At 39.6% G+C, this 26797-nt stretch overlaps 3 protein-coding genes across 4 annotated transcripts; 2 read left to right on the plus strand and 1 right to left on the minus strand.

Moving 5' to 3' along the window:
* Positions 1–167: 167 nt before the first annotated feature.
* On the minus strand, positions 168–6632 carry LOC133529968 (flap endonuclease 1). Its single transcript, XM_061867760.1, has 9 exons — positions 6427–6632; positions 6287–6352; positions 5969–6172; positions 5111–5256; positions 4668–4835; positions 4053–4160; positions 3273–3383; positions 2845–2994; positions 168–1110 (listed from the first exon to the last, which is right to left on the minus strand). Exons 1-9 carry the CDS (start codon positions 6506–6508, stop codon positions 1009–1011), a joined length of 1137 nt encoding a protein of 378 aa, XP_061723744.1. The 5' UTR covers positions 6509–6632; the 3' UTR covers positions 168–1008.
* On the plus strand, positions 6633–15205 carry LOC133529969 (plasminogen receptor (KT)). 2 transcript variants are annotated; one of them, XM_061867761.1, is made up of 5 exons: positions 6845–7057; positions 7156–7286; positions 7431–7451; positions 7700–7809; positions 13501–15205. In XM_061867761.1, exons 1-5 carry the CDS (start codon positions 6977–6979, stop codon positions 13632–13634), a joined length of 477 nt encoding a protein of 158 aa, XP_061723745.1. In that variant the 5' UTR covers positions 6845–6976; the 3' UTR covers positions 13635–15205. The 2 variants fall into 2 exon arrangements, with proteins under 2 accessions (XP_061723746.1, XP_061723745.1); XM_061867762.1 differs by lacking the exon at positions 7431–7451 and having other exon boundaries at positions 6633–7057.
* Positions 15206–16610: 1405 nt separating this feature from the next.
* On the plus strand, positions 16611–19548 carry LOC133530324 (uncharacterized). Its single transcript, XM_061868217.1, has 2 exons — positions 16611–16731; positions 17154–19548. Exon 2 carries the CDS (start codon positions 17388–17390, stop codon positions 18675–18677), a length of 1290 nt encoding a protein of 429 aa, XP_061724201.1. The 5' UTR covers positions 16611–16731; positions 17154–17387; the 3' UTR covers positions 18678–19548.
* The last annotated feature ends 7249 nt before the right edge of the window (positions 19549–26797 follow it).

Below are 26797 nucleotides of genomic sequence, written 5' to 3' on the forward strand. Positions count from 1 at the left end.
AAGGAAGGGCCTTACGGGCAATGTGAATGGGGCCAGTATAGCAGTGTCACGCAGTCGAATTTGAGCCAATCTTGCAGTCAGACACCGCCGAACTAGCGCCATTCGTAGTGCCCGTCCTTAGATATATGCCAATGGGATAAATAAAAGAAACGCAGAGTTATTTATGATTATGATTTATCATTAAAATACAAATTAAATGCAAGAAATAACAGTACCAGACTGATAATAGCTAAACAATATTAACAAGATGATTTGACAGAGGACAAAAACGAACATGCAAAACAAATTGCATGTTTAAAAAACATTTTATTTTCGACTTCGCGTAACGACTGAATAATCGAGAAATAAATAATTATTCGTTTTTTTTTTAAACAGCTGGTATATCAATTATTATTCAAAATTTGATATTTTCGTGATAGGAAAATTCGTAGTATTGCTGCGTCATAAGGAGTACAGTAAAATCACGGTAATCCGGCAGTCTATGGTCCGGTACACCCAATAATCCGGCACTAAAATAGGGGTGCAGTTGATTATTTTATGTCCGAATTTACTATGTGCGTTTATATTATCACATGAATATCTTTATAAATTTCTAAAATCCAGATAACAGTACAATTTTCATTGAATTAAAGATATTATTATAATGAATTGCTTCAACATGCTAAAACACATCAATATAATTATGCAACGAGGAAATGTCGCCAGGATCCTTGGTACAATGTCTCAAGGGCCTATTTTAGATATAAGCTAGTTATAGTAATCCTCTGTATATATCCATTATGTATATTGTTATTTTAAGATAAGCAAATTTGTTTTAACTTCCGGTAATCCGAATTTTCCAGTGTGAGCATTAGTACCCGATTAGTGAGATTGTACAAGTAAAACAATAATGCAACATAATTCGATTTTACATCTGACGTCAAATGACGTTGCACTAATCTTCATTAACGTGATATGACGTCTCTGGTCCAAGGTACATCTAGCAATATTAAAATACTAGTTATGTCTTTATTTCGGCTTCCGTCCTCTTCCTCCCGTCTTCGCTTTCTTGTTAGCTGCATTCTTTTTTTCCTCTTCGGCCTTGCGTTTGGGGTTGGGCGTTGTTGAGACCTGGGAAATTATTTTATTTACTTATACCATACCATACATACATTACCGCAGAGAAATAAATAAGTTTAAAGTGCTCACTCCATACATCACTTTTCTTACCAAAACGCTTATTATTTTCGTAGTCGACATCTAGCGGCAAGTAGCGGATTCATCAGTACCGCTACTTGACACTAGATGTCACGAGTGTCGCGACTGCCGAAAAGTGTATTGCTCAACAATTTGTAACTAATATTACAAGCAGAAGGAGTTGAAGATAGAGTTCCGGTTAATCCGGTTATAATATTAGCTATTCCTCATTGAACTGTCTCCCTCTGACTACTGCTGTCCCTCTCTAATTATACCTTGAAGAAGCCATCAAGACGTCCTTGTGTGGTGGTGGAGCGCGGCTTCATCAGTTTCTCGGCTCCCCTCCTGACTCGTTCCTCGTTGAACTGTCTCACTCCCACTATAGCTGTCTCTCTCTCTAATTATACCTTGAAGAAGCCATCAAGACGTTCTTGTGTGTTGGTGGAGCGCGCCTTCATCAGTTTCTTGGCTCCGCTCCTGACTCGTTCCTGGTTGAACTGCGTGTCTCCCTTTAACTACAGCTGTCCCTCTCTAACTACAACTTGAAGAAGCCATCAAGACGTCCTTGTGTGGTGGTGGAGCGCGGCTTCATCAGTTTCTCGGCTCCGCTCCTGACTCGTTCCTCGTTGAACTGTCTCACTCCGACTATAGCTGTCTCTCTCTCTAATTATACCTTGAAGAAGCCATCAAGACGTCCTTGTGTGGTGGTGGAGCGCGCCTTCATCAGTTTCCTTGCTCCGTTCCTGGTTGAACTGCCTGTCTCCCTCTAACTACAGCTGTCCCTCTCTAACTATACCTCGAAGAAGCCATCAAGACGTTCTTGTGTGGTGGTGGAACGCGCCTTCATCAGTTTCCTTGCTCCGTTCCTGGTTGAACTGCCTGTCTCCCTCTAACTACAGCTGTCCCTCTCTAACTATACCTCGAAGAAGCCATCAAGACGTTCTTGTGTGGTGGTGGAACGCGCCTTCATCAGTTTCCTTGCTCCGTTCCTGGTTGAACTGCCTGTCTCCCTCTAACTACAGCTGTCCCTCTCTAACTATACCTCGAAGAAGCCATCAAGACGTTCTTGTGTGGTGGTGGAACGCGCCTTCATCAGTTTCCTTGCTCCGTTCCTGGTTTAACTGCCTGTCTCCCTCTAACTACAGCTGTCCCTCTCTAACTATACCTCGAAGAAGCCATCAAGACGTTCTTGTGTGGTGGTGGAACGCGCCTTCATCAGTTTCCTTGCTCCGTTCCTCGTTTAACTGCCTGTCTCCCTCTAACTACAGCTGTCCCTCTCTAACTATACCTCGAAGAAGCCATCAAGACGTTCTTGTGTGGTGGTGGAACGCGCCTTCATCAGTTTCCTTGCTCCGTTCCTGGTTGAACTGCCTGTCTCCCTCTAACTACAGCTGTCCCTCTCTAACTATACCTCGAAGAAGCCATCAAGACGTCCTTGTGTGGTGGTGGAACGCGCCTTAATTGGTTTCCTTGCTCCGTTGCTGGTTGACCTGCCTGTCTCCCTCTAACTACAGCTGTCTCTCTCTAACTATACCTTGAAGAAGCCATCAAGACGTTGTTGTGTGGTGGTGGAGCGTGCCTTCATCAGTTTCCTTGCTCCGTTCCTGACTCGTTCCTGGTTGAACTGCCTGTCTCTCTTTAACTACAGCTGTCCCTCTCTAACTATACCTTGAAGAAGCCATCAAGACGTCCTTGTGTAGTGGTGGAGCGCGCCTTCATGAGTTTTTTGGCTCCGTTCCTGACTCGTTCCTCGTTAAACTGCTTGTCTCCGCAGAGGAACTTTACAAGACCTTCCTCATCAGGGTCTGTCCATTTTATCTACAAATAGAAGGCTCACATTAGAAAAAAACCTAATATTGATTACGGTTAGTGTTTAGTATGAGTTTATATACTAAACTAACCGTAATCAATATGTAAACAGGCCCTAAGGCAAGTGTACACGCTCGTAGTAGCCTTATCAAATAAAAATAAATCATTGATTATCTCCAAAATGGACTAACTAATACCGGTGTCTTAGAGATAATTACTTAATTTAAGCTCGGGAATGCACTCTTGAAATTAACAAACTTAAAAAAACACTAGTAAAGTATACTAACCTCAATATCCTTAGGGTCCGTGATCTCGGGCTCCAAGAATAGCCTTCTCGCGTCCGCGTAGTCCCAGTTCTCTGGAGGAGGGTACTTGGTAGTGTCGATATTTTTCAAAACCTGTCATATCAAATGTTAACTTAATCTGACGAGCGGTCTGGCCTCGTGGGTAGCGACCCAGCCTATGAAGCCGAAGGTCCTGGGTTTGAATCCCGGTGGAACAAACATCTGTGTTCATCACACAAATAAATCCCCTTACTGGCTTTCCTTATTCGAACCATCGGCTTCATAGGCAGGGTCACTACCCACTAGGCCAGACCCGTCGTCAATAACAGACTAATGGAATAGTGTTACAATCAAGCTTTTCAATCTCGTACCTTACTTAGGTCACTCAGCAAGCTCTCTATTATATTACTTTATTATAAAATACTTTTTTAAATTAAGTAGTTATTTTTCAAGCTTTTATTTAACTGGCCCTGCTGTTAGTATGTATGGGACAAATCTTGCAAGTTAAATTTGACCCACTTCCCGGTTTCCGATGAAGCTGAAAATTTGCATACATATGTAAGTCGGGTGACAATGCAAAACAATCAAGCTGATCTGATGATGGAGACAGGTGGTAGCCATAGGAACTCTGTGATAAAACAACGCAACCTAATTGTGTTTGGGGTTTTTACAATTGTCTCGACGAGTATTAGTTGCCTGTGGAAAAAAAGTACAGACAGCGTTTATCGCTGGGACCAAAAATGAAATTTTTGACAAAAACTTTTTTAAATTACTTATTTTTACCTCATCTAGTGTACGGTGTTGTCTGATCAGCTCAATGGCTCGCTTGGGCCCCACGCCGCGGATGGAGCCGCAGTAATCGCAGCCCAACAAGATGCAGAGGTCGATGAACTGCAAACAAATCCGATTATGTATGATTCACATCTATCTGAACTCGCTTTTTACTAGCCAAAGAAATTTGAACCCCAAATACGGGAGATAATTCCTACCTACGATCTCTCGTTACCAGTATAATTAGAGTCAAACCAAGATAAGTTAGCAGCTATATTTATCAATATTCCCCAGAGCCAGTACCTCGACGCCCAAACTAATATAGCCCAGACGTTGCAAGTGTTAAGTAAACGTCATAATTTCTTAGAAGTTTGACGTTTAAAATAACGCACTGTCTGGGCTGTTAAAATCACTGCCAACTAGCTTTGTTTGACTCTAAAACTCAAAATGTCGCCCTAAATTCGCTATAGTTCATTGATCTACTAAAATGGCGATTAAGGAAGGGCTATACACTATTGACATTATTGAATGGAATGCAAAAATCTGCATAAAAAAAATTAAATACCGAAATTAAACACTGGTTAATATGTATGAAAACACTTTTAATTGGCTTTGCTACACTTTTACCTCATTGTGCTTAAGTTCCAGCCCGTCTAGGACCCGGTCTAGATGTATCTCCTGGACGGGCATTTTCCTCGCCTCAGAAAAGGTAAGATGGCGAAGCAACACGTTGGCACCGAATGTGAGCGCGTCCATATCTTCTGTCGCTGTTGCGAATACTTTGCCGGCCTTAACCTGAAAAACATTTATAATCCTAATAGGCAATTTTGATAGATAATTGAGTTGCAATGTGAGTGATTGGAGTCAAGTATGCAACAATTATTTTTTTATTCAAGAGAATAAGGGTGGGAAGCCGATTTCTTAATGTGGCAAAACTGAGCAGTACACCAACACACACAGGTCAGGCACAGGTTCCCATTTGAACCGAACATTTGGCCAAATATTCGTATTACGCTAGCTCCATATTCAGCCCATCTGTAATTGACACAGTCATCAGCTGTTAAACTTACAAGTGCTGCACACTGGGCCTCTGCCTCACACGGAGCTTCCACCACGGGGATGCCCATGAGCTTCAGGAGAGAGCGGGCCTCTTCTCCATGCTGTTTGGTCACCTTCACCAGCCGACGGTTGAACTTCTCAATGGATGCTTGGTCACCTGGTGGAGAACAAAATATTTAAAAGGGATATATTTATATATGGGTGTTTTGGCAGTCAAATCTAAGTGAATCAGTCCTATAATGTAGATTTAAAAAGAGTCAAAATATTAAATGCATCTGGCTTTTGATATTCTAAAAGGTATTCAAATATTTTATACAGATTAGTTTATTATATTAGAATGTAGTCAGATGCAGAGAGAGGTGACCCCAACCTTGGTGATTTACAAAATAAAATAAGATCAATGTCAAGACCACCTTAGAGCTCTTTCATCGCTTCTAACTCTTACATACAAAAATATAATATATATATGGGACAATCTTACACAAATCAACCTAGCCCCAAACTAAGCAAAGCTTGTACTATGGGTACTAGGTGACGAAAAACACATGCATAGAAATATATATAACAATATACATAGAAAACCTCCATGACTCAGGAACAAATATCTGTGTTCATCACACAAATAAATGCCCTTACTAGGATTTGAACCCTGCACCATTGGCTTCATAGACAGGGTCACTACCCACTAGGCCAGACTGGTTGTCATGTACACATACTGCACTCACTGAAGATCGGTAGAGCAGAAGCCAAGCTCTTAATTGTGTCTGAGCAAAGTATATATACAAATATAAGAGTTCTTGTCCTATCACAGTCTTCTCAACCAAAAACTCATATTGATTTCTATATGAAATAAAGTTAATGTATTGTACCTGCTTCTGTAGCCTTTTGCAGCTCTTTCTCAGCCTCCTCTCGGCGCTCAGCTCGCTTATTCAGCTGATGCGACTTCAACTCCGGCGGCTTTCCATCAAACACATACACTGGCTTAATTCCATTTTCTACCAAGCGGATGGTACGGTAGAATGTACCCATCAGATGAGACGTTGTCTCTCCGTCGACTGACGTCAGTTGAGCACCTAAAGACACCAAAAATATTCACTGAATTGTATTTCAAACCACTAAATTGACGATTACATTGATTGTATTCGTCAAAACATCTTGGTTAAATTTCGATGAGAAATGTTACTTACCTTCGCTTCTTACTGCTATTAGAAACTGATAAAGACTCATAGATGCGTCGATAGCGATTTTGCGTCCTGAAACCAAAGTATTTCGTCAGTTTTGTGTGTACAGATTAAGGTTATTTTCACAACAGAAAAAACAAACGTACCGAAGTAGTTTTTGATCTCCATTTCCTTTACGGCCTGCGGAGCTATATCTGCTATAAGTTTTGTTAAGCCCTGAATACCCATTTTGGCTTTTAAATAACCTTAATTATTTATACAAAACAATGCAATGCTGTTCACTAGCACTACAATACAATACGCTATGAGAATCAGAACTGGTAAATTTGGCGGGAATTGTTTTGACGTTTCGTCAAAAAAACATTTCAGTAGTGTTGCTACCAAACGTCGATTGATTGAAGTCTAAATCGATAAAATGGGTAATTTAGTTTTTAAAGTCAAAATTAGTGTCTAATTCAATTATTTAACTTATTTAAATTTTTGCTGTAGATAAGTCGTTAATTGTCATTTTGAGATTAACAGAAAAACTAACGACACAAAAGGGAATCAATACCGACGCGCTTGTTTTGACAACAATCAGCTGATAATATTTGATTCTGTGTCGGACTGTCAGTAGTGATCGTAAAAGTAGGGCGTTGTGTCGTATCTTGTTTTATTACTTAACTATTAAAGTCAATTAAGTTCGTTATTACCAAAATGGGTAATTATTTTACAGTAAACATGGAAGAAAATTTTAAAAAGAATCAGGAATTTATTCAGACGATTAATAAAATCAAGGTCAGTTTTATGATTTTGTTTATTTTGTATAATCTAGGTCAAATGTTAAGTAAGGTATTTTTTTGATAATGACAAAATACATGACTTACAATTTTCAGATGGAAAGACAGATTCAATTACAATATCAAATGCAAGAGCGACAAATGGCATTGCAAATTGCTAAAAATAGAGATACCTGTCTTTGGATGACAACTTTTTACATTACCGCTGCCACTGGTTTATTCACAGGGTATGTACAATTGTACATATTTTTAATATTTACAACGTCGAGTACACTGTATGTATATAGAGTTGATTTAGGTGTATCTAACTAGAGTACAAGTTAATTAATAAGTAAAAACTTATACTGATTTATAATTCAATTTTTTTGCAGACACAGGAGGTATTCGATAATGTAATTCCTTTACATTTTACTAATACTTCTACTGCTCATGTGCATGTTTCATTATTTGTCTAATATTTAACATTACCTATGGATTTTTATTCTATCAATATTAAAATAGTGATACCTTAATCATAATGACATCACTGGTAGGGAAAGTATGTTTAACCTGCAGTGATGCCATAATGATTAATAAATACATTTTCCTTTCAGTACACTCATGTCTTCCAATTCCTTAATCATATTTACCTCCCAAACAGTTTCAGGAGAACAAAGAGGCCATACCTTCTGATGCCACTAATACCCTTAACCTTTGTGACCCTTTATTATTGGGACCTTGCCTACGGAAACAAAGTCCATAGGATTAGAAGTAAGTAGCTTCTATGTTTGGTTGTTACCTAGCAAATTAGATCTTTACTGAGAGATTCAACCTAAGCTTACTTGTTATTGTCAGTTAAGTCAGCTTACCTGGTACTTACTAGTTAAACGATATATCCATTTCCTTTATTTGAAACGTCGTAATGACAATGACTAAGTTATTTGCATAAATCATCTATATGAATTGTACGAATCGTCGACGAACCCAAACTCACAAGCGGCATTGAACTTTTAAGTCTAAGGAGAGACTTTGCCTCCTTGTGTGTTGTGTGTGATCTACCACTTGAATTAATGGACTGTACATACACTTTCTCACCGCACCGCTCACCGCCATCGTCGACTGGGTGTTCATCCTCATACCCTAGAACCTAAATGGTCATGCACTGTGCGGTTTAAGAGGAATTTCGTCCTGCGGACACTCCGGCTGTGTAATGAGCTCCCTCCCTGCCGAGGTTTTCCCGAGAGTCTACAGTATGGGGTTCAATGGGGTTCTTCAAATAAAGAATGTACAAGTTTTTATGGTCGGCAACGCGCATATAACACACTTACCACCAGGTGGGCCATATGCTTGTTTGCTAGCGACGTGATATAAAATAATAAATAAAGAAATAATAAATATTATACGACATTATTACACAAATTGACTAAGTCCCACAGTAAGCTCAATAAGGCTTGTTTTGAGGGTACTTAGACAACTATATATATAATATATAAATATTTAAATAAATACATAGAAAACACCCATGACTCATGAACAAATATCCATAGTACGGTCGCCAAATCTCAAAAGCCCTCTAGAAACACGATTTAATTGACTCGGCTCGGCCTTACCCACAACCGGTATCAATGTGTTCGGACAGTTCTCCTGATCACCGTACATGCGGTAGTAAAGCGGAAAAATGGTGGAGGGGATAGTAATGACGTCACAAAGATGGCGGCCGGACCTATTCTTTTTGGCGGTGTATCTCGAAAACCACTTAACCGATTTTAATCATCGAAGTGTCAAATAATAGCTTATATTATGGAGATTATTTCCTTTTCTACAAACATTTACGTGAAACCTATAGGAAAAAAAATAATCACTAAAAACAGTTTTTTTATAAAATTATTTTTTTTTATTTTGTAAAAATCTCCGTAAATATTAGCATTTCGCAAATTTTGTTTAATATAAAACATATTGCTTCATTATCAAGGAATATAATGAGCCTTAAAACATACAGATCGAGTAATAAACAATGAAGCTACACTCATTTATTTGCGCATGGGTAACGATAACTGGCTTTTACCGGTCGAAACTGTGGTGACTGTTACGATACGTATTGAATGGAATTTATAGAGTATCGGTTTTAATTACTGAAATTATAATGACAATTATAAAAACCAGACACAATAATGTTACCTTACTTCGACGTTTAGTCTCTTTTTTCGTCTTAATCATAGGTAGGTACATATTTCTTTTTACTTAAAAATTTTATACAGGGTGAACTTTTAACCACCAGTCATACTCTGCGCAGCGACTTTATAGGTCATACTGAACAACTTTTACTATTAGTAGTCCCCAAGCCGCTCCGAGGCCAGATTTAATTGACTCAGCTCGGCCTTACCCACAACCGGTATCAATGTGTTCGGGCGTTTCTCCTGATCACCGTACATGCGGTAGTAAAGCGGAAAAATGGTGGGAGGGGATAGTAATGACGTCACAAAGATGGCGTCCGGACCTATTCTTTTTGGCGGTGTATCTCGAAAACCACTTAACCGATTGTATTCATCGAGGTGTCAACTAATAGCTTATATTATGGAGATTATTTCCTTTTTACAAAAATTTACGTGAAACCTATAGGAAAATAATAATCACAAAAAACATTTTTTTTATACATTTGGTTGGTAGGTTTGTCTTATGTTTTAAAGCAGTAAAATCTTTCAAGTCGAAACACAGTATAAATATACATTTTGTTGTCTAATCTAAAAGTATGATGTTCATTGTTTAAGACTGATTAGTGATTACTGAATTAAATAACATGCTATTTGTTATTTTTGTTTTATTTTTTAAATCAGGTATAAATTTATTCACTATGTATCACTATACAGGCAAAATGTGTATCATAGTTGGTCTGTAAGTACTTACTACTTGTGTCGAATATAGGTATAAGATGAAATTTTAACCACCAGCCATACTCTAGGCAGTGACTTTACAGGTCATACTGAACAACTTTTATTATGGGACCAATGCCGAATCACGCAAGAAAATTTGGATCTGGAATGACACCCACTGGCTGTGCCCTACCACACAAAGCGAGATGACATTCACAATGCCCATACCTCTCTTTTGGACGTAGTTTAAGGACGTACCCGGGTCCATGACGCATGCTCGCCACACCGCTGCTTAAAATAAGCTGACGCACCGTAAATTGAACTGCGCAAAAATCGCAAAAAATATTACACGGAGATCTTATGGCAGACACCGTACCGGTGACGTAAAAGACGCAACTGTTTTGCGAACAAAAAAGATTCGCGTGAAGCACGTCACTGCGATTCCGTACCGTCACCGTTTTTTAAACAGCGGTGTGGGGAGCATGCGTCAAAAACGGTACGCATACGACGCGTCACTGCGATTCCGTATCGTGACCGTTTTTTAAGCTGCGGTCTGGTCGCACCTTGTATTGTATTGTATTGTATTGTATTCGGGCGATTTTTCCGCGACTCGACGACTTGCGCCTATTTTGCGTGATATGTTGGGGGTGGGCTAGTCCTGCCAGCCCAGCTCCTCGAGGAATCCTATCAAACCTTTGATGTTGAGTAGGACCTCGGGGAGGTCTCTCGGAGATCCGAGATGTTTAGCCCTGTATGGAGTCACTCCGCTGCATTCCAGCACCACGTGAGAGGCTGTTTCTTCTGTCTCCATGCAACCTCGGCACAGGGGACTGTCTGTGACACCTGTTGTGAAAAGATGTTTGTTAAATAGTCCATGACCTGTTATGACACTGGTTACCATACTCAGTCGGACCTTCCCTAGTTGCAGGAGCGCCCTTGTGAGTTTTCCGTTGATGCCAGGCATGGCTTCTTTTGCCTGTCTGCATCCAGTCTGGTTCAGCTAGTGTTCTGTGTGTAGTTTCCTTGTACGTGCCAGCAGCATTGAGCGTACCTTGCTAAATGGTATCGGAAGAATCGGTTCCGGACCAATCGCCCCCGCATTCGATCCTTGCCTGGCAAGCTCGTCCGCAGCATCGTTACCTCGGGATCCACTGTGTCCCTTGATCCATTGTAGGGTGATCTTGTTATTATGACATACCTCCATTAGTCGTTCGTGGCATTCGTGTATAAGTTTGGATGTAACTATATGGCTATTTAGAGCCATTAAGACTGCTCTACTGTCGGAGAGTATGCGGATGGAGGATCCTACTACCTTCCTTGCAGTGATGGCAGCCGCCGCGTTTATGATGCCCATGCACTCAGCTTGGAATACCGAGTTATGGGCTCCTAGCGGAGTGGTGATCGACATGTTCAGGTCTTCTGAGAAGGTTCCAGAGCCCGATCCGCTGTCTGTTTTGGACCCATCAGTGAAGATTCTCAGCTCCCGGGGATTGAGTCCTTCATGATTGTCGTCCTCATATAACTGTATTTTGTACCTTTTATCGAAGATAGCTTGTTTGTGAATCCGGTCCGTGCCTGACCTAAGCACTGGAAATTCGTCATACACCTTTTCCAAGCATTTTGTGTGAAGAGCTCCTGTGATGTTAGACCATATCTTGAGGGTTCGCAACCTTACCGCTGAGAGACTGGCCTCTTGCTGTATGTGTAGGTGCAGCGGTGGAAGGTTTAGCATGACCTCCATGGCTGCAGTCGGGGTAGACCTCGTGCAGCCAGTGGTGGCCGCGCATGCGAGCCTTTGAAGTCTTTGTAGTTTGTCTCGTACGTTGCCTAGGTTTGTTCTTGGCCACCAAACCAGAGCACCGTAACAGAGTAAGGGGCGGATTATCGTCTTATAGAGCCAGAGGGTAATTTTCGGGTTGAGTCCCCACCTCTTACCAATCATCCTTCTGCACTGCCAGAAGACAACTCCCGCCTTGTCTATCCGTTTGTTGATGTGGTTGTTCCAATTGAGTTTATTGTCGAGAGTTAGTCCTAAGTACTTAACTTCATCGGACAGCTGTAGCTCAGTTTGGAAAAGTGTTGGTCTGGTAAAGTTGGTCGCACCTTTATATGGGACAGTCAAAATTTTTTTCGCGATTTCGGAATTGGTCCCATAGTAAAAGTTGTTAAGTATGACCTATAAAGTCGCTGCGCAGAGTATGACTGGTGGTTAAAAGTTCACCCTGTATAAAATTTTTAAGTAAAAAGAAATATGTACCTACCTATGATTAAGACGAAAAAAGAGACTAAACGTCGAAGTAAGGTAACATTATTGTGTCTGGTTTTTATAATTTTAATTATAATTTCAGTAATTAAAACCGATACTCTATAAATTCCATTCAATACGTATCGTAACAGTCACCACAGTTTCAACCGGTAAAAGCCAGTTATCGTTACCCATGCGCAAATAAATGAGTGTAGCTTCATTGTTTATTACTCGATCTGTATGTTTTAAGGCTCATTATATTCCTTGATAATGAAGCAATATGTTTTATATTAAACAAAATTTGCGAAATGCTAATATTTACGGAGATTTTTACAAAATAAAAAATAATAATTTTATAAAAAAACTGTTTTTTGTGATTATTTTTTTTCCTATAGGTTTCACGTAAATGTTTGTAGAAAAGGAAATAATCTCCATAATATAAGCTATTATTTGACACCTCGATGATTAAAATCGGTTAAGTGGTTTTCGAGATACACCGCCAAAAAGAATAGGTCCGGCCGCCATCTTTGTGACGTCATTACTATCCCCTCCACCATTTTTCCGCTTTACTACCGCATGTACGGTGATCAGGAGAACTGTCCGAACACATTGATACCGGTTGTGGGTAAGGCCGAGCTGAGTCAATTAAATCTGGCCTCGGAGCGGCTTGGCGACCGTACTACCATGCTCATCACACGAATAAATGCCCTTACCAGGATATGAACCCGGGACCATCAGCTTCATAGGCAGAGTCACTACCCACGAGGCCGGACCGGTCGTCAAAGTTAAAATAAATAAATATAACATTTGTCAGCGTAACAAAGTCATCGGGTTAAGTTTGATATACCTTATATGAATTATCATAAAATTAAATTGAAAATTTCCACGTATATTACGTGACTCTACGTTACTTTGTTACTAAAGTGTTCAAGTTAATTAATACGGAAGATCGCGGCACCGTGGGGTCAATGATGTAATATGTATCTCTTAATAATGTTATAAAGCGTAGCAGGTCATTATGGTGTGGGCGATGTGATGTGTTTTCTTTGGAATAGCCGCCCCACCATGTTATTAAAAACATGTAACTTTGATTATAAGTGTTTGTTTTAAAATCTCGCACAGTTAAAAATACTAAACATAAACTAACTACATCTTCAATAAAAATTTAAAAATATGTTTATATTCGCGTATTACGGATTGTCTCGAAAGGTCTCGAATCATGGGTTCAGAAATATTTTTGGTGTCAATGGACATTTTATATTTTTGAGGGTTTTAAGTAAAAATTTAGTTAAGCTTGAATAACAGGTCTGTTTGATATATAATTAACATTAGTTTTACGTTTTATAGTGGAAGCTGAACACATCATGACCCATGAAGCCGAGTCTCTGGAGTGGCCGTGCGGTCTTCCATCTCCGTCTTCCATCGACATCGGACGCGAGGATGAGGAGGAGAAAAAACGAATCCATCCACCACTTCTGTAAACTGTTCGTCAACAATCTCAATGTTCAGGCATGTGCCTTTAGCTTTGTAGTTTAAAAAGCGTTTATAAATTAATGTCTCAGCTAAGAGATACCCATAAATTATTTAGGAATATCTACGTTTTTCATATTTAATGAGCGAAATAATTGAAAAACGATTTATAGAAATTCGTTGAATGTTATCTTAACGATTGTACGATATTCGCCATGTTTAAAATTTAAATAGAGTCAGACCATGACAAATCTGCATCGATTTTAATAGCACACGCATTGCAAGTGTTATTTTAAACGTCGAACTTATATGAAATTATGAAGTATAAATAACACTCGCACTGCGTGTGTTATCAAAATTGTCACAGAGTTGTCTTGGTCTAACTCTAACGTTTATATAATTATGTGATTTTCCACGGGTAACAGTACCTTATGATGCCGCCCGGAGCTTACGTTACGTAGGACCGCATAAGTATTACAGGTAGAGACCCATAAGGGCCATACGGTAACTTTACCCGCAAAACGTCACATATAAAAGTAAATTAACTCAAATTTATGGATTTTTCCAGTATAATACGATTTTAGATATTTCTGAAAAAGTACTTAAATTCAAAAATGTTACTACATTCCTATTTGTAATCCAAACTGAGAATACTCAAAGTACAATAACATGTTTGGGATGTTATAAGAAAACAAGCATGATATCATAAATTCCAAAATGGAACATCTCGGCTCGTCGTCTTTTTTCTAATAAAGGTACATTATATTCTATTAAAATTAATATTTGTGATGAAATGTTTAAAAATTTGAACAAGTTTTTAGGGTAGTTATTTAAGACAACGAGGTGATGATGAGATTTAGGACAAATTATGGATTTGAAAGTCTGTCAAGTGATTGGAATTGTGACGTCATTCGTATTAGGTACTTAAGTTAATGTGGGTGACTTTATCTGAGGGGACACTTTAACAAATATATGAATTGTTTTTTTTTTTTAATTTTATATTTTTAATAGCAATCACCTCATGGAACATACTTTTTTCTGTGAATCACCTAGTCATTTTAGAGCATGGGCGCCTTGTTATGTGTTATTTACACAAAGATTTTACGTTTTTTACAATTATATATTTTTAGCATTTTAGTGTAGCTCAAATCTAGGGCATGGTACTCCTGCCAAGTTGGAAAAAATAGAACGACATAGTTAAGTATAAAGTAACTTAAATAATATTTTAAATGTAATAAGTTCCGTAGACCGCTATTTTGATTTTTCGTTACAAACAATATTACCTACTTACTTATATAAATAAAGTACATTTAAGTTTTACAACTTGTTTTGTTAAGTTTTATCAGTTTTGTTTTGATGTTTACATTGTTTATGTAGGTAATAATTATATAACGTTTATTATGGTGCATTATAACACTGTTTTAAGATAAAAACTTTATGCTACGAAAGTGTTTCAAATAAGATTATTTATAAACATTAATAGTAGATACTCAATTAACATGAAGTATTCAACGACAAATACCTAATTATAAGTACATATTCTTGTAAGTAAACGTTTACTAATAAATATACATTCACTCATTGTATGTTGTTTATATTTGTTGATATTAGGAACTATTGTTGTTTCACACTTTCAAAGTCTTATGAATCTCCATTAAAGTATTATATCTATTCTTCTAATTTATATTTTTAATACTGTTTGTTATTAAAATAATTTATAGAAGTGTAGGTCATTATGTGTTCATGTACAATGAGCTGCGTAATTGTATGGAGAAATTATGAATAAAGTCATTGATAAAGTCGCTATGCCCTTTACCCTAACTCGTAATCTTAAAATGTAAATATTACACGAAAAATACTGGGAAATATACTCGTAAATGGTGAAACAGAAGTGAATTTAAAAGAATTGCAGGCGAGCGTGTGGGTATAGCGCTATTAAAACAGAGAGAGAGAGGATGACATAACAATCAAAGAAAACAGTTATTTGAACAAGAAAAATATAAATATTCATTGCCTCAGGCATGACAAACGGATGGGATACCAGCCCGCCGCTCCACCTACTTACCGAGCTACCGAGATTTACCTGTCTGCAGTGAACATTTCCAATTTCCAACATAATTATGCTTCACATACCTTACGACGCGTCTTACTAGCGACATCGACCCTTAGACTACTACATTCATATTCCTTAGCCATCGAAGTTTCACTTATTATAAAATTCATCGGTAACAATTCCAAATTAATTTTGTCCTAAGCTGAGTCGTGTGCTCACTACGCTACATTATATATAAAAGTACTCTGTGCTACGCTATCTCAGCAAGCACTGACTCAGTAAGCGACAAAGTGTGGAACAGATACTAGTACGGTCGCCAAGCCGCTCCGAGGCCAGATTTAATTGACTCAGCTCGGCCTTACCCACAACCAGTATCAATGTGTTCGGACAGTTCTCCTGATCACCGTACATGCGGTAGTAAAGCGGAAAAATGGTGGAGGGGATAGTAATGACGTCACAAAGATGGTGGCCGGACCTATTTTTTTGGCGGTGTATCTCGAAAACCACTTAACCGATTTTAATCATCGAGGTGTCAAATAATAGCTTCTATTATGGAGATTATTTCCTTTTCTACAAACATTTACGTGAAACCTATAGGAAAAAAAATAATCACAAAAAACAGTTTTTTTATAAAATTATTATTTTTTATTTTGTAAAAACCTCCGTAAATATTAGCATTTCGCAAATTTTGTTTAATATAAAACATATTGCTTCATTATCAAGGAATATAATGAGCCTTAAAACATACAGATCGAGTAATAAACAATGAAGCTACACTCATTTATTTGCGCATGGGTAACGATAACTGGCTTTTACCGGTCGAAACTGTGGTGACTGTTACGATACGTATTGAATGGAATTTATAGAGTATCGGTTTTAATTACTGAAATTATAATGACAATTATAAAAACCAGACACAATAATGTTACCTTACTTCGACGTTTAGTCTCTTTTTTCGTCTTACTCATAGGTAGGTACATATTTCTTTTTACTTAAAAATTTTATACAGGGTGAACTTTTAACCACCAGTCATACTCTGCGCAGCGACTTTATAGGTCATACTGAACAACTTTTACTATTAGTAGTCCCCAAGCCGCTCCGAGGCCAGATTTAATTGACTCAGCTCGGCCTTACCCACAACCGGTATCAATGTGTTCGGGCGTTTCTCCTGATCACCGTACATGCGGTAGTAAAGCGGAAAAATGGTGGGAGGGGATAGTAATGACGTCACAAAGATGGCGTCCGGACCTATTCTTTTTGGCGGTGTATCTCGAAAACCACTTAACCGATTGTATTCATCGAGGTGTCAACTAATAGCTTATATTATGGAGATTATTTCCCTTTTTCCAAACATTTACGTGAAACCTATAGGAAAATGATAATCACAAAAATCATTTTTTTTTATACATTTGGTTGGTAGGTTTGTCTTATGTTTTAAAGCAGTAAAATCTTCATACTCTGCGCAGCGACTTTATAGGTCATACTTAACAACTTTTACTATGGGACCAATTCCGAAATCGCGAAAAAAATTTTGACTGTCCCATATAAAGGTGCGACCGACTTTACCAGACCAACACTTTTCCAAACTGAGCTACAGCTGTCCGATGAAGTTAAGTACTTAGGACTAACTCTCGACAATAAACTCAATTGGAACAACCACATCAACAAACGGATAGACAAGGCGGGAGTTGTCTTCTGGCAGTGCAGAAGGATGATTGGTAAGAGGTGGGGACTCAACCCGAAAATTACCCTCTGGCTCTATAAGACGATAATCCGCCCCTTACTCTGTTACGGTGCTCTGGTTTGGTGGCCAAGAACAAACCTAGGCAACGTACGAGACAAACTACAAAGACTTCAAAGGCTCGCATGCGCGGTCACCACTGGCTGCACGAGGTCTACCCCGACTGCAGCCATGGAGGTCATGCTAAACCTTCCACCGCTGCACCTACACATACAGCAAGAGGCCAGTCTCTCAGCGGTAAGGTTGCGAACCCTCAAGATATGGTCTAACATCACAGGAGCTCTTCACACAAAATGCCTGGAAAAGGTGTATGATGAATTTCCAGTGCTTAGGTCAGGCACGGACCGGATTCACAAACAAGCTATCTTCGATAAAAGGTACAAAATACAGTTATATGAGGACGACAATCATGAAGGACTCAATCCCCGGGAGCTGAGAATCTTCACTGATGGGTCCAAAACAGACAGCGGATCGGGCTCTGGAACCTTCTCAGAAGACCTGAACATGTCGATCACCACTCCGCTAGGAGCCCATAACTCGGTATTCCAAGCTGAGTGCATGGGCATCATAAACGCGGCGGCTGCCATCACTGCAAGGAAGATAGTAGGATCCTCCATCCGCATACTCTCCGACAGTAGAGCAGTCTTAATGGCTCTAAATAGCCATATAGTTACATCCAAACTTATACACGAATGCCACGAACGACTAATGGAGGTATGTCATAATAACAAGTTCACCCTACAATGGATCAAGGGACACAGTGGATCCCGAGGTAACGATGCTGCGGACGAGCTTGCCAGGCAAGGATCGAATGCGGGGGCGATTGGTCCGGAACCGATTCTTCCGATACCATTTAGCAAGGTACGCTCAATGCTGCTGGCACGTACAGGGAAACTACACACAGAACACTGGCTGAACCAGACTGGATGCAGACAGGCAAAAGAAGCCATGCCTGGCATCAACAGAAAACTCACAAGGGCGCTCCTGCAACTAGGGAAGGTCCGACTGAGTATGGTAACCAGTGTCATAACAGGTCATGGACTATTTAACAAACATCTTTTCACAACAGGTGTCACAGACAGTCCCCTGTGCCGAGGTTGCATGGAGACAGAAGAAACAGCCTCTCACGTGGTGCTGGAATGCAGCGGAGTGACTCCATACAGGGCTAAACATCTCGGATCTCCGAGAGACCTCCCCGAGGTCCTACTCAACATTAAAGGTTTGATAGGATTCCTCGAGGAGCTGGGCTGGCAGGACTAGCCCACCCCCAACATATCACGCAAAATAGGCGCAAGTCGTCGAGTTGCGGAAAAGTCGCCCGAATACAATACAATACAATACAATACAAGGTGCGACCAGACCGCAGCTTAAAAAACGGTCACGATACGGAATCGCAGTGACGCGTCGTATGCGTACCGTTTTTGACGCATGCTCCCCACACCGCTGTTTAAAAAACGGTGACGGTACGGAATCGCAGTGACGTGCTTCACGCGAATCTTTTTTGTTCGCAAAACAGTTGCGTCTTTTACGTCACCGGTACGGTGTCTGCCATAAGATCTCCGTGTAATATTTTTTGCGATTTTTACGCAGTTCAATTTACGGTGCGTCAGCTTATTTTAAGCAGCGGTGTGGCGAGCATGCGTCATGGACCCGGGTACGTCCTTAAACTACGTCCAAAAGAGAGGTATGGGCATTGTGAATGTCATCTCGCTTTGTGTGGTAGGGCACAGCCAGTGGGTGTCATTCCAGATCCAAATTTTCTTGCGTGATTCGGCATTGGTCCCATAATAAAAGTTGTTCAGTATGACCTGTAAAGTCACTGCGCAGAGTATGGCTGGTGGTTAAAATTTCATCTTATACCTATATTCGACATAAGTAGTAAGTACTTACAGACCAACTATGATACACATTTTGCCTGTATAGTGATACATAGTGAATAAATTAATACCTGATTTAAAAAATAAAACAAAAATAACAAATAGCATGTTATTTAATTCAGTAATCACTAATCAGTCTTAAACAATGAACATCATACTTTTAGATTAGACAACAAAATGTATATTTATACTGTGTTTCGACTTGAAAGATTTTACTGCTTTAAAACATAAGACAAACCTACCAACCAAATGTATAAAAAAAAATGATTTTTGTGATTATCATTTTCCTATAGGTTTCACGTAAATGTTTGTAAAAAGGAAATAATCTCTGTTCGACAATTCGGGGCTCGTCAATGAATTAGACGGTTCTCAGTAGATATAAGTATAATAAGCTTCCACAAAATTGTATATATAACAGAATTTGGTATGTTTAAAATGTTAAGTACAAGGCAGCGCTTGATCGTGCCGTAGATGGATTCGTAATGATATGCAAAAAGTCATATGTACTCCTCCCGCGCGTCCGTCCCCTCTCTCGTCCAGCAGCTAGGTAAGGGTGAGTGTAGACATCTTCCCCCCCTCGGAAACTGTGGGTTTTCGAGTAGCTTCTTCACGCTCATCATTAGGTAGCGGGCAGAGATTTGTGACAGCACGGCGGATGAGACCCTTAGACGTATTCACATCTGCGACGCGAGCTATACCATCGGCTCCTGGATACAGTCGATGAATGCGGCCCATACGCCATTTGAGTGGTGGTAGATTGGCCTCCTTGAGTACCACCATATCGCCTTCAGCGAGTTTTCCCTGGTTAATGCGCCACTTTGATCGTTGCTGCAGCTCGTTCAAATATTCAGTGCGCCATCTCTCCCAAAACTGTTGTCGGATCTGCTCAATTTGCTCGTATTTTCTTAGACGATTTGGGTTGATTTCGGTAAGTGTGGGCGATGGCAATGAAGTGAGCGGTTTACCGATCAGGAAGTGCCCGGGACACAAAGGATAAAGGTCTGTAGGATCGGCTGATAGGGGAGTAATAGGCCTAGAATTTAGGATTGCCTCGACTTGTGCAAATAAAGACGATAATTGTTCAAAAGTGAAGTTAGTGTTCCCTATCATACGCGTTAAATGATGTTTGGCAGCCTTTACACCGGCTTCGCTAAGTCCGTTAAAATGCGGTGAATAAGCAGGTGAGAACTTGAAATTTATGAATTCACCGGCAGCATATGACGAGATGGATTCACCGCAAGAGTCTAAGAATCTTTTAAATTCATTATTTGCGCCCACAAAATTTCGGCCATTATCACAATAGATTACACTGGGCTTTCCTCTGCGAGAGATAAAACGATTTAAACACATGATAAATGCCTCTGCACTCAAGTCTGATGCAATTTCCAAATGAATCGCTTTGGTTGCAAAACAGACGAATATACATAAATAACTTTTAATTATTTTGCAACCACGTCCCTTTCGATCACGAGTCGGAAATGGACCAGCGAAATCTATACCGGTAACCTCGAAAGCGAAGCTAGGATTGACTCGAGCGGAGGGTAAGTTTCCCATTATTGGTATAATAGGTTTAGCTTTAAGTATTTTACAAATTTTACAATTGTTTACTGTGGATTTCGCTAATCTTCTTCCAGCAACAGGCCAGTACAATTGTCTGACGTTAGTCAGTAAAAGCTGAGCACCTCCATGGCACAATTTTTTGTGTTCTTGTATGAAAAGTAATTTGGTAAAATGATTTTTAGAGTCCAATATAATCGGATGCTTTTTACTAAATATTTCAGATGAATTCTGAATACGTCCGCCTACTCGGAGGATACTCTTCTCATCTACGAAGGGTCTGAGAGAAAGGATTCGCGATTTTGAAGGTAAGTATTTTTTGTTATTTAGTAGATAGAGTTCATGTTCAAAACATTCCTCTTGGTGTTGTTTAACAAGATGATGCAATGATAACTGTAGTTCGTCTGTGGTTAGGTGGCCAGTAGTTTTATTATTTGAGTGTCGCACGTTGTGGATAAAACGCAATGCATAAGCCAAGCTTCGTAATAATATTGTAAATTTAGAGAAATGTTCGAAATTGACCAACCTTTCACAAATTGTAGGTATAGTTGTAGTGCATGTTATAGGTATAGTAATTTTAGGTTTAGAATTAGTTTTGTAATTTTTCATTTCAGGTATGTTGGCACTAGGTTTAATGACTTCTGGCCAGGCTGATGGCCCTTCTAATAGGAAGGAGGGGCCATGCCACCATATGTTAGCATCAGCTACTTGTGATGGACTTACACCTCGTGATGCTAAGTCTGCAGGATTTTGAACACCTGGGATGTGCCTCCAGGATCCATTTGCTGTAAGCTGCTGAATCTCTGCGACACGGTTGGCTACAAACGTTTTAAGATTTTGTGAGGGTGAACAGATCCATCCTAGAGTAACAGATGAGTCTGTCCAATAATAAGTGTTTGTGACTCTAAGTCGTAAAGCTTCGATTACTTTCGAGCTTAATCGTGCAGCTAATAAAGCTCCGCATAATTCAAGACGCGGGATGGTCTGAGCTTTCACAGAACTAACTTTTGTTTTAGCACATAACAGGTTAACTGATACGTCACCTGAGCTACTAATCGAACGCAAGTAGACGCACGCTGCATACGCATCTTGCGATGCATCGCAAAATGTATGCAATTCAACGATCGCATCGGGATCGTCAGCGAGAGCAAATCGAGGTATTTGAAAGTTGGTCAGGCTCTTAAGGCCTTGCACAAAATTGAACCATGATTTTGACAAATCTGTAGGAATATGATCATCCCAGTCTAACTTAGTAAGCCATAATTTTTTTAAGATAATTTTGGGTACAATTGTACATAAACTTAACAACCCTAGAGGATCGAACAATCTAGCAGAATTCGATAAAATCGATCGCTTGGGGCTACTGACGAATGTTTTATATCGACAGGAAAGTAGAACGTATCAGTGCTTGGATCCCATTTAAGTCCTAATGCACTTGATTGTGAAGTGAAATCTAGATCTTTAGGTATCAATGCATTGGAATTGTCTCGGAGGACGGAACCGACGTTAGAACGGAATTTACGCAATGGCAAGTGCGCTGAATGAAGAACTTCCGTTATTGAGTTTATCGTGAAGCACAAGTCCTCCTTCGAATTGCTTCCCGTAATAACGTCATCTACATAGAAATCGTGCTTAATTACGTCAGCAACTCTTACGTCACTGCACTCATTAGCGAGCTGAACTAGACACCGTGTACTTAAAAATGGTGCAGAAGATGTACCATATGTAATTGTGTTAAGCTGGTATATTTTAATTGGCAGGTCTGATTGCTCACGCCATAAAATCATCTGGAGATAACGTTGTTCGGGCTTTACTAAAATTTGACGATACATCTTCTCCACATCGGCTGTCACTACATATTTATGTTGCCTAAATCGCAGCAATATGGAGAAGAGGTCGTCCTGGACGACAGGTCCGACATGTTGGATATCATTGAATGATACGCCGGATGACGTTTTTGCTGACGCGTCGTAGACTACGCGCAAGCGCGTAGTTTCGCTAGATTCACGTATCACAGCGTGATGAGGTAGGTAGCATCCTCGCTCGGGCTTAGGTACCTCACTCATATGTCCTAGGCGCTCGTACTCTTGCATAAATTTTGTATACTCTTGTTTAAATTCTGAGTTTTGCTTCATTTTACGTTCCATCTGATTTAGTCGCCGTTCAGCTACTTTAAATGAGTCGCCTAAGACATCTGGTGAATCGCAAAGAGGTATTTGAACACAAAATCTGCCATCCTCTTCACGCTGTGTGGTTTCTTGAAAAAGGGTTTCGCAGTGTTCGTCACTGTTTGACGTAGGTTTGTTTTTAGGAACCTCTTCTATTTCCCAAAACTTCACAAGTTGCTGTTGTATGTCCTGACTGAAATGGCAATAAGTTTTGCTAGGACGTTTTGCACATTTCCCCCCATTGCGGCCACCAAGGATCCATCCGAGCTCAGTTTCTTGAAGGATCGGTTTATTTGGTCCGAGTTTTATTTGAGAAGTACCCAGGACATCCCAGAAGATATCCAAACCTAGAAGCATATCTATATCTCCAGGGCGATAGAAGTCTGGATCAGCAAGTTGGATGTGGCCGGGGATATTTAGGTCATCAACCCGTATCTCAGTTTGAGGAACAATGTCGGTTATAATTGGTAGGACATAACATTTAACATTTGTAGTAAATGAGGTATAAGTAGACCTTATCTGTACGTTGCAGTGTTCGGCAATGCCTACAGTTGCATTTTTAAGACCGGACACGCAATTGTATTTTTTAATTTTAGGGCATCCTAACTTAGCTTGCGCCGCCTCCGTAATGAATGAAGATTGCGAACCGTTATCTAGAAGAGCGCGCAATTTAATTATGTTGCCATTGTTTGACACCTCAACCACAGCCGTTGAATGAAGAGCCAGGCCTGAGGAGCCAGCAGACAGTGTAATTACCGGACGCGGGCAAGAAGATGCGTTATCAGTAGCATTGGTAGGTACGTCAACGTTAGAAGTTGACGTGGTAGGCAAGGATGTAGACGCAGACGATTCTACGTTATTTTGTATATCTTGTCGTGATGATGATGATGATGATTGCAATTGGTGCGGCTGCGAACCGCTGGGCAAGTTGTTTGTTTTATGAAGTAAAGTATTATGCCTTCTTTTACAGATACGGCAACCTGCGAGCCGGCATTGGTACGATTGGTGATCATTACGTAAACAATTACTACATAATTTCCATTGAAAGACCTTTGCATTTCGTTCTTCCACAGACATCGATTTAAATTTGTTGCACTCATATAATTTATGATCTTGTTTACAGGCCAAACAACAACCACGGGGATGTGAATCGAGCGAAGAAGAAATAAATGATTTCGACCTATTAAAATTGTGACGATTTTCAACCTTATTATTATTGTTAGAACTTTGATTATTTGAAGTTTTAGCGGCATAGACTGTTTCTAATACAGTGGCCCTTTGACGAAGAAAGTTGAAAAAATCGTCCAAAGTATGGGTCTCTAATTTGCTTCGATGTTCCTCCCAATTTCTCGCGGTTACCGAGTCCAACTTCGATGAGCCTATATAAATAATGAGCGTGCTCCAACTATCAGTCGGCTCGCCTAACAACTTCAAAGCACTTAAATTTTTGGAAATTGCATCAACTAAGTTGCGTAGGCCCCGGTCGGACTCCTTAGAGAGCGCCTCAATCGAAAATAGACATTTAATATGTTCGTTAATTAATAGACGCTTATTGTCGTACCTGTCACAGAGCAACGACCAAGCAATTTGATAATTATCTGCCGAAACGCTGACCGAATTAATGACTGCCAGAGCGGAACCCTCCAAGTATGATTTTAAATAATGGAATTTACTTATGTTGTCTAAATTCTCATTATTGTGAATGAGAGATAAGAACATGTCTCGAAACATAAGCCATTTGCTTGTATCACCGCTGAAAGGAGGAATTTTCAGGGGTGGCAGTTTAACGTGATTGTTTATTGATGTGGAACTGCCACGACATGAAGACTCGTCTCCTTGTTTTAATTTGCTATTGTTAAACGCATCTAAAAACTCTTGAGCGGTGCCAATCAAATGGAAGAACTGGTTTTCCGTTTGCTCCCTTTCTTCCATCTGTTTTGACGTATCGGAGTCTAATTCCTCAATTTCACTTTGAATTTCATCGAAAGTGTAACTCAACTCTTGAAATTTAGATAATCTTAAGCTTAATTCATTGTTTATTAATTTATTACGCTCAGTTACACTATCTAGACTCTTTAAAGGCATTAAAAACTTTTCAAATAATGTTACGCGGCCTCTAAGAGTGGCCCTTTGTTTTAAAAGGTCCTTTAATTCGGTCATAATGCAGGCGAAAATAACAAAAGATGTTAGTTAAAAGTAATTAAAATGAATCCAACCTCGTAAATGATGAGTAGAACAGCTTATCGCTGATAACAGATGTGCACTATAGGTACCGGGCGGTCAACGCAACGCGACACGGTGTAACTCGGCGCCGCCGCTGGAAACCGCTGTGCAGTGTAGTTGACCAAATCACTAGTTCTCACCGACTTATATCCCGATATTTCCTGAAATAGTCGGCAATTATGTTTAACTACCTATAAGTACTTGTTTTTTAAGCGGGCCAAATATATTTAAGAAAACCTAGTTATTTAGAAATACGAAAGTTGGACACTGTGGAACACTGTGTTAACACACAATTTTAAAATTGAATTTTATGGAAGATTTAACTGTTTTACGGTACTACCTACTTAGATTAAAATCACGAACCGCACAATTGTACTAGAATTATCAAACAATATTTACACAAGTAGAAAACAATAACCTTTGAAAGGTAGGAAATGGTTAGCACTAAAGGAATGGGCAATACTTCCTTCGGATCCAGTCCATCACGTCCATCACGTCGGGGTCACCATAACTTGTTCGACAATTCGGGGCTCGTCAATGAATTAGACGGTTCTCAGTAGATATAAGTATAATAAGCTTCCACAAAATTGTATATATAACAGAATTTGGTATGTTTAAAATGTTAAGTACAAGGCAGCGCTTGATCGTGCCGTAGATGGATTCGTAATGATATGCAAAAAGTCATATGTACTCCTCCCGCGCGTCCGTCCCCTCTCTCGTCCAGCAGCTAGGTAAGGGTGAGTGTAGACAATCTCCATAATATAAGCTATTAGTTGACACCTCGATGAATACAATCGGTTAAGTGGTTTTCGAGATACACCGCCAAAAAGAATAGGTCCGGACGCCATCTTTGTGACGTCATTACTATCCCCTCCCACCATTTTTCCGCTTTACTACCGCATGTACGGTGATCAGGAGAAACGCCCGAACACATTGATACCGGTTGTGGGTAAGGCCGAGCTGAGTCAATTAAATCTGGCCTCGGAGCGGCTTGGGGACTACTAATAGTAAAAGTTGTTCAGTATGACCTATAAAGTCGCTGCGCAGAGTATGACTGGTGGTTAAAAGTTCACCCTGTATAAAATTTTTAAGTAAAAAGAAATATGTACCTACCTATGAGTAAGACGAAAAAAGAGACTAAACGTCGAAGTAAGGTAACATTATTGTGTCTGGTTTTTATAATTGTCATTATAATTTCAGTAATTAAAACCGATACTCTATAAATTCCATTCAATACGTATCGTAACAGTCACCACAGTTTCGACCGGTAAAAGCCAGTTATCGTTACCCATGCGCAAATAAATGAGTGTAGCTTCATTGTTTATTACTCGATCTGTATGTTTTAAGGCTCATTATATTCCTTGATAATGAAGCAATATGTTTTATATTAAACAAAATTTGCGAAATGCTAATATTTACGGAGGTTTTTACAAAATAAAAAATAATAATTTTATAAAAAAACTGTTTTTTGTGATTATTTTTTTTCCTATAGGTTTCACGTAAATGTTTGTAGAAAAGGAAATAATCTCCATAATATAAGCTATTATTTGACACC

The sequence above is a fragment of the Cydia pomonella genome, chromosome 22, assembly GCF_033807575.1.
Source record: "Cydia pomonella isolate Wapato2018A chromosome 22, ilCydPomo1, whole genome shotgun sequence".
NCBI classification, from domain to species: domain Eukaryota; kingdom Metazoa; phylum Arthropoda; class Insecta; order Lepidoptera; family Tortricidae; genus Cydia; species Cydia pomonella.

Coding starts and splice junctions, on each gene's coding strand:
- LOC133529968 (XM_061867760.1), bottom strand. CDS start 6,508: ATGGGTATTCAGGGCTTAACAAAACTTATAGCAGATATAGCTCCGCAG. Junction 6,173..6,286: donor AATAGCAGTAAGAAGCGAAG/GTAAGTAACATT, acceptor TGGTGTCTTTAG/GTGCTCAACTGACGTCAGTC. Junction 2,995..3,272: donor CGGACCCTAAGGATATTGAG/GTTAGTATACTT, acceptor TTCTATTTGTAG/ATAAAATGGACAGACCCTGA.
- LOC133529969 (XM_061867761.1), top strand. CDS start 6,977: ATGGGTAATTATTTTACAGTAAACATGGAAGAAAATTTTAAAAAGAAT. Junction 7,058..7,155: donor AGACGATTAATAAAATCAAG/GTCAGTTTTATG, acceptor TACAATTTTCAG/ATGGAAAGACAGATTCAATT. Junction 7,287..7,430: donor GCCACTGGTTTATTCACAGG/GTATGTACAATT, acceptor ATTTTTTTGCAG/ACACAGGAGGTATTCGATAA.
- LOC133530324 (XM_061868217.1), top strand. CDS start 17,388: ATGATTGGTAAGAGGTGGGGACTCAACCCGAAAATTACCCTCTGGCTC.